The following is a 22,113-nucleotide window of genomic DNA, read 5'->3' on the forward strand; positions in this document are numbered from 1 at the left end:
AAACAGTTTACAATAATGATTTTTGTTGAAAAAAAACAACTGAAATGTATAAAAAACAATAAAAACATACGGAAGTTTAACTGAAATTCGTTTTCAAGTTGAATAAGTTTAGCAGTTCAAATTTGAAAATAAAATAATCCCCGATTTTTCAGTTTGGAATCCTGGTTTCTGTTTTCTGGTGAAATAAAAAAGTTGAAGTGAGTTAAAGGTCGGAAACAGAACAAGACGCTATGTGGACTGAGGACGGCCACCCAATTTTTGGCTGTGAAAAATTTAGCCCAGTTTTTGGCCCTGTATTCCTGAAGAATCCTGAGCCAAAGAAAAAGAAAGATTTGGAAAGAAAAGTTAGATGATGCTCTTAAAAAAAGAAGAAACAAAAAAATTAGAATTATTACTCTCTTTATAAAACTTGATTATCTCTAACCCGTAATTGAAGTTGTCCCCAAGTTCTCAACCCTTCCTCAAAAATTGGGTGGTTCAAATCTGCTCCACCTTTGAAAAAGTTTTACTGTTACCGAGTTCTGAAAAAAAAACATTGAAACTTCAAAATAAACTGGTGACTATAATTCAGACAACAAATTATGGAACTTCGCTTTCGATAGACGGTTTGCCGTTTTTCCATTGATGCAGGAGTTTCAGAAACAATGATTATTGGCAGTGCCGAGTTCCAACACGTTTTACTTAGGATTTTGCTTGTGTTTCTTCGTATTTCGCGACTAAAATTATATTTCCCTTACAGGATATGATTTTAAGATGCTTCGAATTGGGTTCTTCATCTCTACCTTCTGTTAAGAGGTTCTCATTCACGAAGACAATAAATCACAATATTTTGTCGTTTTCGTCTCACTTCTCTGTCATGGTTCGTGTGGCTTTTCTAATTTCTTTGCCGCGTTTTCATCCATTTGCCACGTCAGTTGTCGTGCGTGTGCTCGTCACACTTGTGCTCCGAAGAGCAGTACAATTGATCCCAGGCCCGTGACACTTAAATACACAGACTGAGAGACGGACCAAAAATGTTTAGTTTTCAATTTCAAATTCACATAATTTGTTAACTTATGTTTGTCTTTTTTTCTGTGAACTATGAATATTAATCTTAGAAAACAAAATGTATACTTTGTTGCAGTTATATCTCATAACTTTCGTTTTGAAACTTCTTGTTTCCTGATTTTTGAGATCTACCGTAACCCCAAGGGAAAACTGAAATTTACGGTCGATTTCTCTTCGTTCCCAAGCAATAAAACGGGTGCGCCCACTGTTTCCCAGAATGAAAATTTCTCTTTTTTGTCTTTTCCATTCTGGGATCATCAACTTCGAGCCACTCTTTCCATTTCTTCATATTCTTCCGTTTCCTATCGATGCCTGTTTCTACAATTTCTTATTCTTCCGAATCAATTGAATTAGATTCAATTGGACCAAGAGAACCACGTGGAAATGCTTCCGTTTCTCGTGTGATCGTAGCTCACCAGCAATCTGGAGATAAAAGAAAACGAAGATATTCTCGAAAAATAAGGGTAAGATGAATTTCAAGATACCAGAAAACTTTACCTGGGCAGGCATCTAAATTAGAAAACTTTAAAATAACTCACATTTCCAATAAATTTTTAAGTTAAAAAATTAGCCCATGCAATGGACTTATTTGGGTATATTCATATTCTTATTCTGTGCTGAAAGAAGTAACCTAGAATTTTTTTGAACTTACAAATCTCTTTTTCTTTATAAGTTAAACATGGAAATACTTCTTTGAGAAAACCTAAATATTTTATTTTTATTTTTGAAACACCACTACTGTATCGAATTACTGTATTTCTTCCTCATTCTATTTTCAGTAATTATTGGAAATTGTTGTAGATCACAGTTATTTTAGATAATTTTCATTTTAAGAGGAACGAACAGAAATCGATGAAGACTTCCAATAGTTTCGTGATTATTCATGATTTGGTTGATATCATGGAGATGATTCAGTATCGAAACAAACAGATGATCATTTCCAATTTCCTCCCCAATGGCAAACAAAAACAGTCGGTCGTTGTACAATATGTCTTCTTCTTCTTCTAAAAGAAAGTGTGAATATATAAATCCAAAACAAAAATATGTGAATCATCAAGTGAAACGAGCATTGTCAATAGGCAACATCCAGAAGAATATAGTCTCTTGCACATCGAAAACTTTTCTTTTTCAATACGGTTAGGTTCATTTTAAAAGATTTATTGAACATTCATCCGAATCCTCGGACTTGTAGCTAGCTTCTGATTAAGAGACATGAATAGTTGAGAAATAGACTGAACCATGAAGGAGAGTTATGTTCTTCTGTGAAATGTGACTTCCCGAAAGTAATGGATTACTCGAAAAATATAAACATTTTCAGCATTGAAAAACTGCTGTTTGGTTCATTATAATAGCTTTTTCTGTGTATTCTTGTCATACGTTTGAACATTTGAATGTTTGGATGATTCCATTATTCAAAAATATTTTACCGGAAAACTTCATTCCGGGTTATAAATTGGAAAGAAATAATCAAAGTTGTCTGCTTTTCAAAAATTCATATTATGAACAAGATTCCCTTTTTGTTGAGTTCTTTTTACTTTATTAGCTGTCATGAGAAAATGTTTCAATGATTACTGTAGCTTCGGTAGCGGAATCCTTCCAAGCGGGCGGAATGCATTTCGGCCCCTCTCTTCAAGTGAAATTCAATGTAATCGTCCAAATCCATAATCGAATTAAACAATCTGTACCAGCATGTGTATTGTCATGATAGTTAATCAGAGCTAAATTATAATATTGACTTTGAAATTCAACTTGAATGAAGCAGACTAAATTTGAATGAACATCGAATATTTTTGACCAAATTCTGAGAAGATTATTCCTTGAGGAACTCCCCATTCGATGATTCAGAGCTCAAAAATTGATGTATGCTCACGATTCCGTTTTTTGTCGAATAATCCAGGAAAGGAAAAGAAGAAGAAAACAGTTGAGAAATAAAAGAATTCTATTTGTATCGGTCAACGTTATTCCAAATTCTTAACCGAAAACCTTATTATTCCCATCGTTTGCACCTACTGTACTCTCTCCCGCACTATAGTTTCTTCCCCTGATTTTTCTATATTTTAGATGGCATCACGGGGCAGAGTTTGTTGCATTGGTCTCTCAACAACCCTTGCTATAATCTCAATAATCATACTGACAGTATGCTTGTTTTCGGCATCATTCCGTTACAACTCTGACGCTTTGGGTGGATTGAAGAACTATGGATTGTTCAGATTTTGCTATACTCCAGAGTCACAATCACTAACTCGAGATGGTGAGAATATCAACAAAAAAGTTAAAGTAATTGAGTTTTGTTTTCAGATGACAGTAATTCCAAAATATGTCATCTTCGGAATTATATAAATTCTGCTTACTGTCAAGATCGGACGAATTCAAACCATGAAAAATCAACGAGAAACTGTTTTGGAGGTTGGCATTCTTACTGTTTTACATTCTATAGATTGTTTTTTTCAGATTTTGATCTTGCCACTATAATTCTTATATCAGCTTCAATGGGGTGCTGTATTCTTTCTATTTGCTTCTCAGTTTGCACAATTTTCACTTCTTTCGGAGCACTGGCTCAAAGTGTTGTTCTCGTTGCAGCAGGTTACTTTCGAGATACAGCGAATATCATCATTCTTTACTTGAAATTCTAAAATTGTATATTTCAATTTTTCAGCTATATGTTCTCTGTCTGGATTCTTGGTCTACACTTACTTCTATGAATTAAAAGATAACCAATACGAATTAGTGTCTGGCTATCAGTATCAGGTATGCTTGAAAAATTAAAATTTGATGAGAACTTAGTTATTTATTTCAGATTCATTACGGATGGGCATATTATCTCTTCGGTTTCTCTTCTCTCCTCCAGTGGGTTTCATTCGTTTGCAGTTTGTTTGGATCGGCATTTGTATTGGTCCATAAAAACAAGAAACGACAGTCAAAAGTGACCAGCACGTCTCTCTAAATGATTACTGTCTTCTTCACTTTTTGCAATTTTGCTTTCGTGCGGGTGTCATTCCCAAAACTCTTTCGCCCAAATTAAAAATTGTATATATAAGTATCAGAATTGTCCCGATATATGTTGTTTTCATAATTTTAAGTTAGTTTCAATAAAATGTGCTGAAGGGATTTATGGAAGAAATAAATAAATAAATACAAATAAATAAGAAGGAGTCAATACTTTTTTGGTTCAAAAAAAGAGAAATAATAAAGGGAAAAGCTAAACAAACCCGGAGAGAAAAGGACAGAAACGGAAAGGGTAGGAAAAAGTATGATTATGCTATGTTGTAAGACAAGACATGGAAACAGGATACGTAAATGACTAGAAGTGATAGAAAACAATAATCTGATTGAGCACATTTCAACTCATTTAGTTATTTTTCTTTCCCGAGTCAACTCGTTTCCTATTCTCTTCGTTATCGACATGTTTTCCCTCATCGTAGTTCCAAAGAGCCGAAACTTCCCCACGAATAGCGGCCAGTAGAAGAGGTACGATCAGGCAGCAAGGTACTAGGTATAACAGAGCTGGTTGAGCAGCTTTGAAGTGATGCATAACCGCCATTGTGATGAAAAGTCCAGCCATATAAGCGATCACTGTCACCAAGAAATAATAGCGTCCTTTCTGAGAAGCTGGGGGAGCTTTAGATTCAGCAGTGCTTTGAACAACACGAAGATCGAACCGTCGGAGAAGAGCAATGAAAATCCCAGGAATAACGATGTCTCCGAGTCCAAGCATGCTGTGCTTACTAGCTTCAATAATTCCATTACGATAAATATCTTGAGGGAATTGCAAAAGAATCGGAGCGTCAATTCCTTTTGCTACCGAGGTCATCACATCCGTTCCGAAGACCCAGAAAATGTCGTAGAGGAAGAGACCACAGAGAAGGAGAGCACCAGCCTGAAAATAAGAAATAGTAAATGTTGTTCCGCAAGAATTCTAACCTTGAAACTGGCTAAGTGGAGACGTTCGATACCCAAAATGGAGAAGCTGACGCCGATAATGTTGTTGCTGATCCAATGTCTTTTGTACAAGTGCGAAATCAAAATCGGTGAGCAAATCAAAAATGCAATAATATCATGACGATCAAAGTCAATCTTGAACAAGTATTCGGTATCCTTATTTTTTGCTTCTTCAATATCTCCTTCCTCCATCTCCTTTTTGCCCTTTTTGAGAGAAAACAAGTAAGGAGGATTGAATCTGAGGCAGGATGGAACCAATGGCAACTTTTTGAAGAGGCCCGTGATAAGCGGTTTGATAAGAGAAGCGAAGGCGTTGACTCCTTCGAAGCAGATGAGGAAAGTCAAAAATACCATGCACTCAGTCTTGCCAACAGTTGGTAATTCTCCATAGACCCAAAGAGCGATTTCCTGGACAGCTTCTGGAATCCTTTCCAATGGCAGCTTTGCTGACAAACGAACTAATAGTGGTTCGGCGGGTTCATTAGAAGCAGTTGTATTGGCGGTATAACTGATAATGGTGCTGTTAATCTTTTGAACATATTCATCAGGGACTCTCAACGTTTGAGCGACTCCCGCAATCCATGTGAATCTCTCATTGGCAGGCTTGAAGAAAAGATATAATCCAAAAAGAACGATCGATGCGGAAAGTGGAAATTTTCTCGCTTCTCTCATGGTGATAGATCCTTCAATAAGACGTTTCTTATCGATTTGCTTTCTAATGTACTTGGCCGAATGAATGGATCCAATTATTATGCAGAAAATCGACATCCCGTAAAGCGCCAAGGAACTCGTAGCCTGAAAAGTTAAAAACTATAATAGTTTATTGTAGGAACTGTGTATACTATTTATTATATTGTTCCCCTTGTTAATATGACCTGTTTTTACACTTCAAAAGTGGAGTTTCTAACTAACCTGCTCTTCGAATGTGAAAGTAGTGGCATTAGTAGCCGTCGGTGGAGCATTGGTAGTAGCTTCCGCCATTTCGCTCGAGGTTTGATACCCAACTGAAAAAAGGTTATAAAAGGAATTGAAATAAAGAATCACGAAGTGAAGAAGAATCGGTTTCAAATCAACTGACAATACGATTCGAGATGTATGTTATTTTTTAAAATATAAAGTTAACTCATATTTTAATACGAATACATCACGTTCCCATCATACCAATCTCTCTTCATATTTCAGATTTTAAGACAATAAGACAACAAAAATTTCCAGAAAGCAAAACAGTGTTTCAGGACTTCCTCTCCACGTGTTCAGAGCTGTCGTAGCTACCGCCGATTGGCGGACACCGCCTCTTTTTGCAACTAGTAACGCGCCGCAGTTTGCAGTTTTCGATTAGAGACCAGGGAAATGCAGGAGACACAGATGACACGCCGCATTTGCAAACTTGGGCGGAGTCCATTAGGACACGTCGAAGAGAGTTGAGCACAGTGAAGGAAAGCAAATAAACGGAGAGAAGAGGGGAGTAATTGACCGTCGGAAAGACACCTCATTCCATTTATTCTCCGTCGTTAGGAAGAGTCGGCAATGAGATTCCTTTTTGTGGGCTGTGTCGCCCTTCTGGCTGTATCCGGTAAGACTTGAAGTAGATCAACTGCTGACTTACTTGGAGTGTCTATAAATCTGCTTTACTGAAAATAAAACACCTAAACCTAAATCTGACACTTTATGATACTGTATGATTATGAATAGTGCAGATTCTATTATTTTCAGCCTTCATCCCCCATGCTTACGCCGAAGACGAAATTGAAGATGTGCCGACCAAGGAGAGCAAGGAAGAGATCAGGTAATTAGACAATTTTTTTGTATACTAAAGAAGCGAAGGAAAAATCCTAAAACGCAAAATACGGAGTTGGATTAGGAATCCATAAGATCCTGAAAGAATAGTTTAACCAATTGTTGTTTCCACCATTACCCAATGTAATCATTACCAAATATAATATTCATCATTCGACTCCGCATATCAGTTCAGTAATTTTCCCGAAGTAACAGGATTTCTTATAATTGTTTAAAACTTTTCTGTGAACAGATCCAAAGAACAAATCGGAATGCGTTCGACCGAATTCTAATTTAGTTAATTAAAATAATTGACCCCAGACCTGTCACCGCCTGTCCGTTCCTTAACCTGGCTACTTCGAAGTAAATCAATATTTGTCTATATATCTCTTCCGCCGCAAGTTTCGAACGGTACCAGGTCGCGACAGTCCACTTGTCCTACTCTCATCCGTTTTGCACACTATTTTGTACTCGGGTGGAGCATACAGACTGTTTGACTGAGTATTGCCCTTTGTCGGAATGCAAATAATGACGATGGACTATAGGTTTATCTTATCTTGTTTGTATTTCCTTACTGAAAAGGTAAAAAAGTTGACGATGGGTGGGTCACCGGCAGGCCTATAAGAATTATCTCCGACCTACATTACTAAAAAGGCTTTCCGAGATTGACGTAATAGCTGGTCAAGGACGGAGATAGGAATCACGAGATTTAATCTTTCTCTAATGAAAAGTGTATTCGGGAAATATTTTTGTATGGGATTTGTGTGAAACACAGGGGCTTCTTAGAGAAGATTTGTATTTAGTAAACACATGAGAGAGGAGGCTTCTAACCAAACCAAAACAGCCAGAACAAAAACGAATATCTTCTTTCCTTCAACTTACTTCAATTTTCAGAGAGGAGGACACAATAAAACTCGATGGACTCTCTGTATCCCAAATTAAAGAGCTCCGATCAAAGGCTGAAAAACACGAATTCCAAGCTGAAGTGAACAGAATGATGAAACTCATTATCAACTCTCTCTACAGAAACAAGGAGATTTTCCTTCGTGAATTGATTTCCAATGCTTCTGACGCTTTGGATAAGATTCGTCTACTTTCTTTGACCGACCCCGAACAACTCAGAGAAACTGAAGAAATGACTGTCAAAATTAAGGCAGATCGTGAGAACCGTCTTCTCCACATCACTGATACTGGACTTGGAATGACTCGTCAAGACCTCATCAACAACTTGGGAACTATCGCTCGCTCCGGAACTTCTGAGTTTTTATCCAAACTTATGGACACTGCTACCTCATCTGACCAGCAACAAGATCTCATCGGACAATTCGGAGTAGGATTCTACGCTGCTTTCCTCGTCGCTGATAGAGTTGTTGTTACCACCAAGAACAACGATGATGAGCAATACATCTGGGAATCTGATTCATCTAGCTTCACAATTACTAAAGATCCACGTGGAAACACATTGAAGCGCGGAACTCAAATTACTCTCTACCTCAAGGAGGAGGCCGCCGATTTCTTGGAGCCAGACACCCTGAAAAATTTGGTCCACAAGTACTCCCAATTCATCAACTTCGACATTTTCCTTTGGCAATCAAAGACTGAAATGGTTGAGGAGCCAGTCGAGGAAGAGCCAGCCACCACCGAAGATGGAGCCGTTGAAGAGGAGAAAGAGGAAAAGAAGACAAAGAAGGTTGAGAAGACTACATGGGATTGGGAGAAGGTTAACAACGTCAAGCCAATCTGGATGCGCAAACCAAATCAAGTTGAAGAGGACGAGTACAAACAGTTCTACAAGAGTATCACCAAGGATACTGAAGAACCCCTCAGCCATGTTCACTTCAGTGCTGAAGGAGAAGTCTCTTTCAGATCGATTCTTTATGTCCCTAAGAAATCGCCAAATGATATGTTCCAGGTTCGTTCAAAACTTCAAAAGCAATTATTCATTCTCGCAGTGGATCATAGTATTAGTAGTATCATTTATGATTTCAGAACTACGGAAAGATCGTCGAAAACATCAAGCTCTATGTTCGTCGAGTTTTCATCACAGATGACTTCGCTGATATGCTCCCTAAGTACCTTTCCTTCATTCGCGGAATCGTTGATTCTGATGATCTTCCACTTAATGTCTCTCGTGAAAATCTACAACAACACAAACTTCTCAAGGTTATCAAGAAGAAACTTGTACGCAAGGTTCTCGACATGCTTAAGAAACTTGATGGAGCCCAATTCGATGATTTCTGGAAAGAGTTCTCCACCAACATCAAGTTAGGAGTTATGGAGGATCCATCCAATCGCATGCGCCTTGCCAAGCTTCTTCGATTCCAATCATCCAACGACGATGAGAAGACTACCACACTTGCCGCTTACGTTGAAAGAATGAAGGAGAAGCAAGATGCAATCTACTACATGGCTGGAACTTCCAGAAAGGAGGTTGAGACATCTCCATTTGTTGAGAGACTCATCGCCAAGGGTTTCGAAGTTTTGTACCTCACTGAAGCCGTCGATGAATATTGCATTCAAGCTATGCCAGAATACGAATCGAAGAAATTCCAAAACGTTGCCAAGGTAAGTCTGAAAACAGATTATATGTAACTAATATAATCTGGAGTTCATGGTCTCATCGAATTTCTATTACTCTCGATTCTATCTTTTTTTTTCAGGAAGGAGTTAACATTGATGATGGAGAGAAGGCTAAGGAAGCTCACAAGGTTCTCGAGGACGAGTACAAACCTCTCACTGACTGGCTCAAGGAGACTGCTCTCAAGGATCTTATCGAAAAAGCAGTTGTGTCTCAACGTCTCGTCAAGTCTCCATCTGCCCTCGTTGCTTCTTCTTATGGATGGTCTGGAAACATGGAGCGTATCATGAAATCTCAAGCTTACGCCAAGGCTAAGGATCCAACTCAAGACTTCTATGCCACCCAAAAGAAAACTTTCGAAATTAACCCACGCCATCCAGTAATCAAGGAGCTTCTCAAGAGAGTAACAGTTTCCGAAGACGACGTTATTGCTTCTTCGACTGCCAAGTTGCTTTTCGAGACCGCCACTCTTCGCTCCGGATTCTCCCTCCAAGATCAAGTTGGATTCGCCGACAGAATTGAAGCTGTTTTGCGTCAATCGCTTGACGTATCTCAAGATGCTCAAGTAGAGACCGAACAACACATCGAAGAAGCTGAGCCAGAAGCAGAAGCCTCCGAAGAAACAACAATTGAGGAGGAACACTCAGAGCTCTAAAAATTTTTCATTTTTTTCCAGAACCCCAGCTTTATGCTCTCGATGATAATGTGATAAGATAAGATAACTTGTGTTTTTTAAATAATTTATTTTATTTTTGATCCCCTCCCCATTTCTCAGTCTCAGTACTTCTCGAACATTTTACGGTTCTTTCCCCTATTTGTGGTTGTAATTGCAATGTTGCATTTGAAATAAAATCAAGAAATTTATTAAAGTCTAGTCAATCGCTGTCATTATCTATGACGTCGTCTATCAATCTTTCAGTGTCCGAATCGATGTAGCAGTCTTTAAAAATTTCTGCAGCTTCATCTCTGCGTATCGAAAACTCCAAATTCTGCGAATCAGGCGAGATTGTATTCAAACTTTGTTCCATCATTTGTTCGTAGGGTTTCTGTTCAAACATTGGTTCTTTCCAAGACCGGACTCTAGGAGCAATCAAATACTTTCCCATATACTCTGGGCCACACATGTTGATAGATTCGAGCTCAAGTTTGAAAGCATTTTGAATCATCCAATCGAGTTCGCGAGTGACTAAACATTCACCGAGTTGAATCGAACGTGGAATCATGTTTTCAATTTTGACGAAATCTGAACGAAGAAGTGGAAGACATTGGGATGGATCAATAAAGAACCGTTTGAAATCGGTTGGAAACAATCTGGAGAAGGAAATTATGAATTCATCAGATATTGCTCAGTTTCATCGCTCACCCTATCCATTGAATTGACGAAACAAAAGCTCCGCGTCCCTCAGCCGTTTCCTTCGCAGCTCCATATTTGTACGTCAAGTAGATTTCTATCCCTGAAATTCAGAAGTATCTATTTTGCTTTTTTCTATGGCAATACATATATTTCACCCTGAAATTTTCAGGCCTTTTTTCACAATCTACAGATTCACGTTTTCAGAAAAATACCTGTGTTGAAATATTACCATGCGGGTCTGCATCAAACAATCCGTATATTGGCAATTTCCGTTTTTCACCAAGCATTTTCAGAACATTTCGAGTAGATATGTCCGGATATCCTTTCGATGTTACAAGAATTCCTCGAGGAAACATTATTTGAAATTTTTCATCAATCAGCTTTTGAAATGTTGTATCTTTTTCAACAACAAGAACGAATTCTGCCTCTGATACTTGATCCGAGAATAGAAGAGAGTCTGGAAACATCTTTTATGAAGAATAAGACTTTTGCATTATTTGCATTTATTTTACCTGTTATTAAAACATCTTGAATTCTACCATCAATCACTCCCACATCCTCAACTAGAAATGTAATCGCGCCCCGAAGAATTCCACGGCCACATGCTAGCTTAAACGAGGTAAATAGAGAAAAAGAACAATATTGAAACTCACCACGTTCAAATTAGCTCGACTTTCATTCAATAGTTCACAAATCGATCGAATCGAGCTGTCAAGGTTTCTTTGTGCTTCATAAATTGCTTTATGTTCGTAAAACAGTTCCCGTTTTGTTGATTTCTTGTCATTTTCCAGTAAGTCATACACTTGGTGAAGGCAATGCAGATCTCGATCCAATTTCTTTTTTCTGTGTGACGAATAACGGATGGAAAAATGCGACTTTTCATAAGAACTGAAAAATTGTAAAGATTTTTATCAAAATACTTAGAAGTTCAGCTTACGTTCTTAATATCAGAGTTTTTTCGTTTCGTTCGATCTGATCGTTTATATCGGCCAGAGCGAATTCTATTTTTCTAATCGCTTGCTCTTTTTGTGGAAGAGTTTCTTCATTAATAAAACTGTCATCGGAGTCCTCAGAGTCGGTGAAGTTTGCCGATTGTTGGGATTCAATCTGAATATCAATAATATCGAACTGATTTTTCTTTGGTCCTACCGATTCATTTATGCTCGACTCATCATAAACAAGAACATTTTCGTTCATATTCGTAAAATGCAGAATAATTTGTGAAATCTATTTTAATGACCAGAGAAAATCAATTATTGGTGAGAAATATGATTACAAAAATACAGTTTTGAAAGACGCAGATAATATAATGTTTCACATTGGTCTCGCCACGAAGGCAATAACTACTGTAACGGCGGTTTTTTTTCAATATCACACGAGAAAAATTCCCGTCTAATAGTAAATTTACGTCGTCATCAACCTTGTTCTATCTTTCCGACAGGAAATTAATGTGATTACAATTATTAGAATAATAGTAGAATAAAATTAGTTTTGGTGTAAACCAGATATTTATTGCAATTAGAAAGGAAGTCAAGATTTTTCTTGAAACGTTATTTATACCAAGAAACTCTCACTTGGTCTGACTAATTCTTCAGCAGTAACTGTCTGATTTTCTCTATTTTTGACAATGCTTATCACGTTTTTTGTTCGGTTTTTGTTTCGTGACCAAAAAAACGTTAATTGTTTCAGAACTGAATTCAAAAACAGGATATGAGTGGCCGGGGGTTCGAGCAATCAACTGCTCTACCCGAGCAAATTGGGGAAGTGACAGATTATACAGTGAGCAGTAATCTTCTAGCGACACTATCAAAATTGGAGAGCGTCATCAGTACAATGGAAGTGCGAGGCCTACAGAATGACCCCCGACACGCGAAAGCACGAAGTTTGAAGCAGATACTTCAAGCAGGACCACCTCCATCATGTTCTGGCAGTATGAGTTCAAACAGTTCCATAGGAATCACCGAACTAACACCTCTTCAATTAAAGCAGCTAAGAGCTCAAGTCGCAGCATACCGTCATTTGGCTCGAAATGAAAACGTCCCAGATTATTTAATTTCCAGTGCTGTTAAACTCCCACCGAAACAAACCACGTTACTACCAGAGCCATACAAGTATCCCGGAGAAGCTGAAAATGGAGAGAAGCTACCGTATGATTTGATGAAGGTGAGAAAAAGTTTTAGCAAGTCATCTTATTTTATGTCTACGCATGTGTCGTTCAATTCACGCCACTTCAGTATTTCAGGTTCTATCAATTCATCAATCTCGTTTCAATCGCCAAACGGAACTTCAAGTCCCTCCTGGAGTCGATCCTTTCAAAATGTTAACTCAACGTGAAAACATGATTCAGAACAGAATTGGGCTTCGTATGAAATCACTCAGTAATCTTCCCGCTGATATTCCAGAGCATATACGATTGAAGGCGGAAATCGAATTACGTGCACTACGATTGACTAACTTACAAATTCATGTAAGAGTGGATTTCGAATCAAACGTATTTCAAGTTTCAGGTTAGGAACGAAGTGACTTCTTTCATGATTCGAGATACTACGCTACGCACAGCTCTCGATCCTGCTATTTATCGTCGCACAAAACGCCAGACTCTTCGCGAAGCTCGTCTAACTGAAACATTGGAAAAACAGCTGAAAATGGATCAAGAGAAGAGGAGAAGAGAGAAACATTCCAACTTGATGCACTCTATTGTACAACATTTCAGGGACTTTAAGGAGTACCACAGGTGAGATTTAGAAGTTCACGTGCTTTTTTCAAGCGTTCGATCTGAAACACTCAGTGGAGTTATTCAAAAAATCTTATAATTGAAACGATGTAGATATTTTTCATTCAAAACATCCAGTTCTTATCGCTAGTCATTCTCCAAAAACTTCGAATTACATTTTTCCAGAAACAATGCAGCTAAAATCTCTAAAACGCAGAAGGCTATCAAGCTTCATCATCAGAAATACGAGGCGGAACGCAAGAAAGATGAAGCTCGTAATGAGAAGCTTCGTATGCAAAAGCTTATGCAAGAAGATGAAGAAGGATATCGTGCGCTTCTGGATGAGAAAAAAGATCAGCGCCTTGTGTACCTTCTTCAACAAACCGATGAATATGTTGATTCTCTTTGTTCACTGGTCCGTCAACATCAAACAACAGAGAAAAAGAAAAAGAAGGATGACAAAAAGTTTGAAAGAAGCCAAATGGACGACGAAGCAAGAGTTCATGTGAGGGAGATCAGCACTGGAAAAATTATTACAGGTGATCATGCTCCGAAACCTGAAGAAGTTGAATTCTGGCTGGAAACTCATCCGGGGTACGAGTTGATCCCACGTGATCAGCTCAGTGATGACGACGAAGATGATAATGAGACACATGTCGTTGAAGAACGAGTAGAAGAAAAAGACGATCAGTATGCTGGAATGGACGACGAAACAAAGGCGAAGATGATAATTGAGAAAGCAAGAAATGAAGAAGACGAATATGATCAAAGAACGAAAAAGCAAATGGCCGACTATTATGCAACAGCTCACAGAATCAAAGAAAAGATTGTTAAACAACACGCTACAATGGGTGGTGGTAATCCTAATCTTCAACTGAAACCGTATCAACTGAAGGGTTTGGAATGGATGATTTCGCTACATAACAATAATTTGAATGGAATTCTTGCCGACGAAATGGGTTTAGGAAAAACAATTCAAGTGAGTTTAAATTAAATGTAGTTTCGAAAATTAAAAACTCTCGTCCCTCCAATCCGTGTGTTTCTTAACAAAATAAGCAAAACATAATACTAAAACATTTTCAGACCATCTCCCTTATTACTTACTTGATGGAAGTGAAGCAAAACAATGGTCCATACCTCGTAATTGTGCCGTTGTCTACTCTTTCCAATTGGCAGTCCGAATTTGCCAAATGGGCACCATCTGTGACCGCGGTCATCTACAAAGGTACAAAAGATGCTCGTCGTCGAGTTGAAGCCCAGATCAGAAAGGGTGCTTTCAACGTGTTGATGACTACCTACGAATACGTCATCAGAGAAAAAGCATTACTTGGAAAAATTCGCTGGAAATATATGATCATCGATGAAGGTCATCGTCTGAAAAATCACAATTGCAAACTTACCGTCATGTTAAATGCACATTTCCATGCTCAACATCGCATTTTGCTCACTGGAACACCTCTTCAAAACAAACTTCCTGAACTGTGGGCACTTCTCAACTTCTTGCTTCCAAAGATTTTTTCATCTTGTGGAACTTTCGAACAATGGTTTAATGCTCCTTTCGCAACGACTGGTGAGAAAGTGGAATTGAATCAAGAAGAGACTATGCTGATTATCAGAAGGTTGCACAAAGTATTGCGCCCATTTTTGCTGAGACGTCTCAAAAAAGAAGTGGAGTCGCAGCTACCTGACAAAACTGAATATGTTATCAAATGTGATATGTCAGCTCTTCAAAAGATTATGTATCGATCTATGAAAAATGGAGTACTCCTAGATGGTAAAACTTCATCTGGAGCTCGTTCTTTGATGAACACCATTGTTCAACTTCGCAAACTTTGCAATCATCCGTTCCTCTTTCCAACCATTGAGGAATCATGTCGAACATCCTGGAAAGTCAATCATGTTGGTGGACTTGATTTGATGCGAGTGGCTGGAAAATTAGAACTTCTCGATCGTATTCTTCCAAAACTCAAAGCAACCGGTCACCGTGTGCTTATGTTTTTCCAAATGACATCTATGATGACAATTTTCGAGGACTACTTAAACTTCAGAAATCATACATATCTCCGTCTAGATGGTTCAACGAAACCCGATGAACGTGGAGACCTACTGACTCTGTACAACGCACCAGATAGCAAATACTTTCTTTTCATGCTTTCAACCAGAGCCGGAGGTCTTGGTCTCAACTTGCAGACCGCTGATACTGTCATTATTTTCGATTCGGATTGGAATCCTCATCAGGATATGCAGGCGCAGGATCGAGCTCATCGTATTGGTCAGAAGAAGGAAGTTCGAGTACTTCGTCTAATCACAGCCAACTCTGTCGAAGAAAAGATTCTTGCCGCAGCTCGATATAAGTTGAACGTCGATGAGAAAGTCATTCAAGCAGGAAAGTTCGATCAACGTTCGACTGGAGCTGAAAGGAAGCAAATGCTTGAAGATATCATTCGGGCAGACGGCGAGGAGGAAGAAGATGAGGAACTTCCAGACGATGAGTCTGTAAATCAGATGGTCGCACGTTCTGAAGACGAATTCAACATTTTTCAAGATATGGATATCGCTCGTCGACGTGAAGAAGCTCATCAAAAAAACAGGAAGCCACGTCTCCTAGAAGAAGAAGAAATTCCTGAGAACCTAGTGAAACTGACATGCGATTATGAAGAAATGGAAAAAGCTAGGGAAGAAGGTCGAGAGATTGTCGAAGAAACTCCAAATCAGAGAAGACGACGCAAAGAGGTGAATATTGTTTTTAACGGAAAATTTTTATTGAATCATATGTCTATTCGAAAAATTAGAATCAACTTGTTTTCAATTTCAGATTGACTACGCTACCGATCTGATGACTGAAGAGCAGTTTATGCAACGTGTTGAAGAGATTGAAGATGAGAATGAGCGGACTATCGCCGAAAGAAAAAAACAACGGAAGAGAAAAATGGCCGGACTCGGTGAAAACGACGACTCAATGGACGACATTGTCATGCAGCAGAAAAGGATAAAACCAGATATTGAGTTGCAAAGCAAAGTCAACCAAATGTTGGCAGTTATTTTGGAATACACCGATGAGGACGGGGAAGTTATCGCGGAACCTTTCCAAACTCTCCCAACTAAAAGAGAGCTTCCTGAGTACTATAAGGAAATTTCACAGCCAATGGATTTTGATCGCATCAACAGAAAACTTCAAACTGGACGATACGCAACAATAGACGAAGTAAATGATGATATGATATTGCTAGTTAACAATGCGCAAACGTTCAATGAAGAGGACAGTGAAATTTATGATAACTCCAAAATTATAGCAAGGATGTGGAAGGAACAGTATGATAAAGTGGGTCGTTTATTTTCAGAGAGCACATATTATTGTTTCTTTCAGGTCAAAAGTGCATCGAAGCCAGCAGTGGTTATCAAACAAGAACCACAAAGTTCGCACACTGTCCCTTCGCAAAAAACTAATTTAGGATCTCCCAGTGAAGCTCCCCCACTTAAAAGAATCAAGCGGGAAGTACATGATGAGTTCATGGACGAAGAACAGGTGATATCATTCATTCCAGAATTTGCTCAACTAGTGTACCATCCTTATAATAATTATCTCATTCCAGCCTTCAACGTCGGAGTACCGTGCAGCTAATCGAAATCCGGATGAACGCGGTGATTATGACTACGAGTGATTGAAATACAGTTATTCCAATATCTTGATTCATTTGACTATTAATAAGTTCCATACAGTACTTGTATCTCCTCCTGTTCTATGATGTCTAATCTTTTGAGCTGTCACTATAAAAACGCCCGCTTCTCTTCCTGTCCTTTTTTCTTATCAGCCTCTAGTCGCCACTCTCTCTCATCGCCCTTTCTTCGCTTATATATCTGCGTCTCTTCCTCGCAGACGTTTTTACACAGTCGCTAGCCTTCCTCTTTCGTGTGAAGAATCTCCATTCAAAAAAGATTCGTTCTAGTTTGATTTTTATTTATTCAACCCGAATGAGTGTTGTCAATTAGTTTCATTTATCTGAATCAGAATAAAAATTTCACATCGCAATTCTATCAGCAATCATTCTTTCATTTCATGTGTTGTGTTTAGCCGCATCGTACTTTCGAAACTCTTAGTTCCTCGAGTTTACTGATTTTATTACAGAAAACTCGGAAAATGGCTGCTCTCAGAAGTACAAAGGTACGTTTCATGATCTGACCATCACGATAATAACCATTTCGTTCGGGTGAATTCGTCAGGAGCTGCTAATTCATGTATTTCAGGGACTCGTTGCTCTAGTCACTGGAGGTGCCTCTGGTCTTGGTAAGGGAACTGCCGAAGTTTTGGCTAAAGCAGGAGCTAGAGTTGCTATTCTCGATCTTCCTCAATCAAAAGGAGCTGAAGTTGCCAAAGAAATAGGAGCCATCTTTACTCCAGCTTCAGTTAGTTGAATAGTGGCGATCCAAATACCTTCGCAACTTACAATTTTAGGTCACCAACGAAGACGAAATTAAGGCAGCTTTCGCAAAAGTGCAATCGGAATATGGACGCCTCGATGCTCTCGTCAATTGTGCAGGAATCGCCTACGCTTTCAAGCTCTACTCCGTTCAGAAGAAGAAGCATGTTGATTTCGAGAAAATTCGTCAGACTATGGATGTAGGCTTGCTATCGGAAAGGTTTTCAATAAAACAACTGTTCCCAGGTTAACGTGTTGGGAACTTTCAATGTCATTCGTCACGGAGTTGCTCTGATGGGTGAACACGAAAAAGATGCAAATGGACAACGAGGAGTTGTTATCAATACGGCCTCTGTTGCAGCATTTGATGGACAGACCGGTCAGGTATCCGCATTTTCTTAAGTAATCGATGCTATGAGTAAATTTCTAGTCAGCTTATTCGGCTTCAAAAGGAGCTATTGTGGGAATGACGCTTCCATTGGCTCGTGACTTTGCCGGAGACGGTATCAGATTCAACACGATTGCTCCAGGACTCATGGACACTCCACTTCTTTCCTCGCTTCCCGAAAAGGTCTGTTATAATCCATACGAAAATATATTTATTAAAATCTATTTAGGTGAAGACATTCCTAGCTCAACTCATTCCAAATCCATCCCGTCTCGGACATCCACACGAGTACGGAGCTCTGGTCCAACATATTATTGAAAACCAGTATTTGAACGGAGAGACAATCCGATTCGACGGTGCACTTCGTATGCCAGCATAAGCACTTTCAGTTTTTTACGGTTTTTTTTGTGTTCAGTGATTAGATAAATTTGTTTCATTTTTGCAATCATGTATGTATTATTTTCATATCATGAAGATGCTAACCTCAACAGTCGCATCTCAAGTAAATTTTGAGAACTACATTCTCTTTCATCTCAAAATTGGGCGAATAGGGGGAAAGACCTCTATAGAATGAGAAAATCGATTTACTACAATGTTTATTTATTGCAATTTCTTAAACATTCGAAAAAATTAAAAACCCGGTTTTCAACAATAATCACAGGTAATTAGACCGTAGTATACAGGGATGCAGCAAATACAATATCTCTTCGGATTGAAGCACTGACTTCTTCCATTTTTTCCACGAGAGCTGGATCTCCGACGATTCGGCCGGCATTTCTGTAGAAAAAATGTAGCGAAATTCAGCTATTTTGAATCCTATACCTGACATCCTTGCAAACTTCATCAAGTCTCTGAATACATTTGACGATAAGACCCTCCTGGCAATCCGTCATTTCCATAATTCGATAGAACGGCTGAAAAATGATAATGCAAAGAACAATAAATAATTTGTCTTACTCACCGTTCCTTTAGCCCATTCATAGACAACTTCCATGAGATCGAATCGTATTTCACTTCCTAAATCCGAAATATGTGACTTGTGTTTGGAAGCAACTGCTTCCAGTCGACTCAGCACTGAATTTACACTTTCTCTGATCTGAAAAAGTATTTAATTATTTTCATTTTCTGAATAAAATTTCAGAATCGTACTTCTCCGAAAACACTGTCAGGTGCAAACTGTAATTCTCTTCCAGAATTGTATTGACATGTCAATGTTGATAGCAAAGCTGCTAACTCTGGTGGAGATCTTTTATGGAATTTATAATCGAGAATGAGCTCTGTGATCAGAAGTTCTTGATGATGAATTTCACAACCAATTCTTCCTTTCAAGCTGACCATTTTCTTCTCCACAAAGTTAAGTGATTCGAGAACTTTCAGACGATTTTGGTATTCTTCACTGAGCCGTAGAGCATCACTGGAGAGATCGTATTCGAGAGTTTTGATTTTTCTTTCAATTCGAATACGTTCGCGTATTATGGCAAACTGAAATTGGAATTTGAAGTTAGTTCTAAAAATGCTATCCCACTAGTATAACTCACATGATCTTCAAAACGTGTACAATGACGCGCTGGGAACGCTCTTGGAGCATTCAGTTCAGATTCCACAGACTCCATCCAGTCGGCATCAAAAGAAAGATCAAGATTTTGACAGTATCCTCTGAGTTCTTTCCACGTGTATGTCTCAACCTCTTTAGATGCCACTCCTGCTGCAGTAGTGATAACTTGTTGGAGCAGCTTCTTCACATTGTCGGACACTTCACGATCTCTGGATGAACATTAGACGTTAGAATTACTATTTTCGTAAAATCTCACCGGAATCTTGGAATTTGTAGCATACTGAATTCTTGCAATACTTCTACAGATTGAATGTTTTTAATAACCTTTTTGGTTATCGCAACAATATTTGACAAAGGAACATCGCACAGTCTGAAACTACGCACATTTGTCGGACAAAAAGCAGCACCCCGAGTTCCGAATTTAGTTGTACACAGAATTGAATTTTGTTCAGAAAGCCAATTGATATCCTGAAACAAGTGTTCATGACAATACATCGAATGGAAGATACTCACGGTTTTCGGTTGTTTTATGAAGTTCGCTGCGTCCATAATTTTCTGTGTCGTCTCATTAGCATCTTTTGAAACAACAAGTACCTGTAAATACGGTTGTATGAAGTCAAATGAAAATTAGTCACCTGCAATGACTTGTTATTTAATTCTTTAATAATCAAAACACATTCATTGTGAAGTTGGAACTGGGCATTGCTCACAATCACGAAACGTCCAGAGCATAAGAACTTGTTGATAACGTTTTCATCATTCAACTTCGGCCAAATAGATTCTCGCTTCAGAACGTAATTTGCTAACGCGTCGTGATAATCTCGAAGTTGAGAATTTGGTGTACATGTTTCACATTCAACAAGTTTCATTTCTTCTAGGCTCTTCTTCAATTCTTTCAACATTTTCTGTTTATCCTTGGACTCTCTCAACGAATCACTTTCCACGTAACTTCTTTGAAGCATGTCTTCAATTTTCAATTGCTCAACACGAAGCAGATTGAGAATCATAGAATAGGTAACACGGAATTTGCTTTCCAAACGAAGGGCTTGACCACTAATCAAATTTTTGAGAACATCTGGTAGAGGAATAGTTTGATCTTTGCAGATGATGACAACTGTTCCCGTTGAATCTAGGCCACGTCTTCCTGCTCGACCAGCCATCTGAAAAGATAAATATAGCTTTTGTGAACAGAGGAACCAACAAACCTGTGTATATTCTCCAGGATTGAGCAGTCTTCTTTCTGATCCATCATGTTTGGTAACACTATCAAAAACAACACATCTTGCTGGCATATTTACACCCATAGCGAACGTCTCAGTTGCGAAAAGGATCTGAATGGAATTGTTTGCATAATTAGAAAAAAAAATATCGAACCTTCACATATCCTTTCTGAAAGAGCAGCTCGACGACTTCTTTCAAAATTGGCAAAATTCCGGAATGATGAACAGCGAATCCTCTCAAACAAAGCTCTCTCATAGTGAGAACTTGCGGAAGCTCTTTATCAGAACCTTTCAATCTCTGAATGCATTGAGAGAAGAATGTTCTAACATGTTGTTTCTCTACTTCCGTTGTTAAATTCATTGAAGCCAACATTTGAGCATTTTCGTCGCATCTTTTCCGGGAGAAAACGAAAACAACCATAGGTAATTGATCCGAGCATCTCATGAAATTAATAAGATTCAAATAGATATTCTTATCGTTTTTTCCCGGCCAATTCTTTCCTCCACCACTATTTCCACCTTGATTGCTTCTTGAACTAGCACCGCCACCACGCGCACCTCCTCGTTGATTTCCTAAAACTATTTCTAAAAATTACTATTTCAATAATTTGACCAAAAACCTCTTCCAGCCGCTCCTCCCGGTCCAACAACTTTATCTTTCTCATAAATTTTTGCCTTTGAATCTTTGGAATCATTGTATCCTTTCAGAAGGAATTGCCCGTTGCGATCAATAATCTTGAACAAATCTTTTTGAGTTTTTCCATCTTGACCAGTGTAAAGAAAATGTTCCAATGGAACGGGTCGTCGTTCAGTTGAAATTACATTAATTCTTCTGTTTTTAATCCTACCAACCCAGTCAGCAAACTCAACACAATTGGGTACTGTAGCAGATAACATCACAATCTTGACATGAGCTGGAAGCATGATAAGAACCTGAAATTTATATTATAAATTCGAAAATGAGTATTTGAGACTCACCTCTTCCCACACATGACCTCGTTCCTCATTGTTAATGTAATGAACTTCATCGAAGACGACCCATTCAAGATCTCGAATAACATCAGAACCATTATATAACATTGATCTCAAAATTTCAGTTGTCATAATGAGACACGCAGCTTCTGG

General features: G+C 38.5%; 6 protein-coding genes across 6 annotated transcripts; 4 read left to right on the forward strand and 2 right to left on the reverse strand.

Moving 5' to 3' along the window:
* Window positions 1-1,355: 1,355 nt before the first annotated feature.
* GCK72_014060 (uncharacterized protein) lies at window positions 1,356-3,991 on the forward strand (the record flags this gene model as incomplete). Its single annotated transcript, XM_003107830.2, has 6 exons — window positions 1,356-1,511; window positions 3,109-3,298; window positions 3,346-3,453; window positions 3,499-3,630; window positions 3,704-3,795; window positions 3,845-3,991. 6 exons carry the CDS (start codon window positions 1,356-1,358, stop codon window positions 3,989-3,991), a joined length of 825 nt encoding a protein of 274 aa, XP_003107878.2.
* Window positions 3,992-4,396: 405 nt separating this feature from the next.
* GCK72_014061 (uncharacterized protein) lies at window positions 4,397-5,967 on the reverse strand (the record flags this gene model as incomplete). Its single annotated transcript, XM_053730123.1, has 3 exons — window positions 4,397-4,924; window positions 4,969-5,781; window positions 5,899-5,967. The coding sequence occupies 3 exons, from the start codon at window positions 5,965-5,967 to the stop codon at window positions 4,397-4,399; spliced, it is 1,410 nt and encodes a 469-aa protein (XP_053584895.1).
* A 546-nt stretch (window positions 5,968-6,513) lies between these two features.
* Window positions 6,514-9,995, forward strand: GCK72_014062 (uncharacterized protein; the record flags this gene model as incomplete). Its single annotated transcript, XM_003089154.2, has 5 exons — window positions 6,514-6,559; window positions 6,700-6,772; window positions 7,657-8,674; window positions 8,752-9,327; window positions 9,423-9,995. 5 exons carry the CDS (start codon window positions 6,514-6,516, stop codon window positions 9,993-9,995), a joined length of 2,286 nt encoding a protein of 761 aa, XP_003089202.1.
* Window positions 9,996-10,215: 220 nt separating this feature from the next.
* On the reverse strand, window positions 10,216-11,891 carry GCK72_014063 (uncharacterized protein; the record flags this gene model as incomplete). The annotated part of the gene is made up of 7 exons (XM_053730124.1): window positions 10,216-10,651; window positions 10,704-10,794; window positions 10,924-11,151; window positions 11,207-11,303; window positions 11,348-11,582; window positions 11,632-11,801; window positions 11,844-11,891. The coding sequence occupies 7 exons, from the start codon at window positions 11,889-11,891 to the stop codon at window positions 10,216-10,218; spliced, it is 1,305 nt and encodes a 434-aa protein (XP_053584896.1).
* Window positions 11,892-12,404: 513 nt separating this feature from the next.
* GCK72_014064 (uncharacterized protein) lies at window positions 12,405-17,069 on the forward strand (the record flags this gene model as incomplete). The annotated part of the gene is made up of 8 exons (XM_053730125.1): window positions 12,405-12,857; window positions 12,937-13,201; window positions 13,254-13,428; window positions 13,594-14,386; window positions 14,491-16,140; window positions 16,223-16,729; window positions 16,775-16,933; window positions 17,001-17,069. 8 exons carry the CDS (start codon window positions 12,405-12,407, stop codon window positions 17,067-17,069), a joined length of 4,071 nt encoding a protein of 1,356 aa, XP_053584897.1.
* Window positions 17,070-17,545: 476 nt separating this feature from the next.
* On the forward strand, window positions 17,546-18,592 carry GCK72_014065 (uncharacterized protein; the record flags this gene model as incomplete). Its single annotated transcript, XM_003107796.2, has 6 exons — window positions 17,546-17,569; window positions 17,653-17,811; window positions 17,861-18,025; window positions 18,072-18,209; window positions 18,256-18,396; window positions 18,443-18,592. 6 exons carry the CDS (start codon window positions 17,546-17,548, stop codon window positions 18,590-18,592), a joined length of 777 nt encoding a protein of 258 aa, XP_003107844.1.
* Window positions 18,593-22,113: the final 3,521 nt, after the last annotated feature.

The sequence above is a fragment of the Caenorhabditis remanei genome, chromosome IV, assembly GCF_010183535.1.
Source record: "Caenorhabditis remanei strain PX506 chromosome IV, whole genome shotgun sequence".
Classification (NCBI taxonomy): domain Eukaryota; kingdom Metazoa; phylum Nematoda; class Chromadorea; order Rhabditida; family Rhabditidae; genus Caenorhabditis; species Caenorhabditis remanei.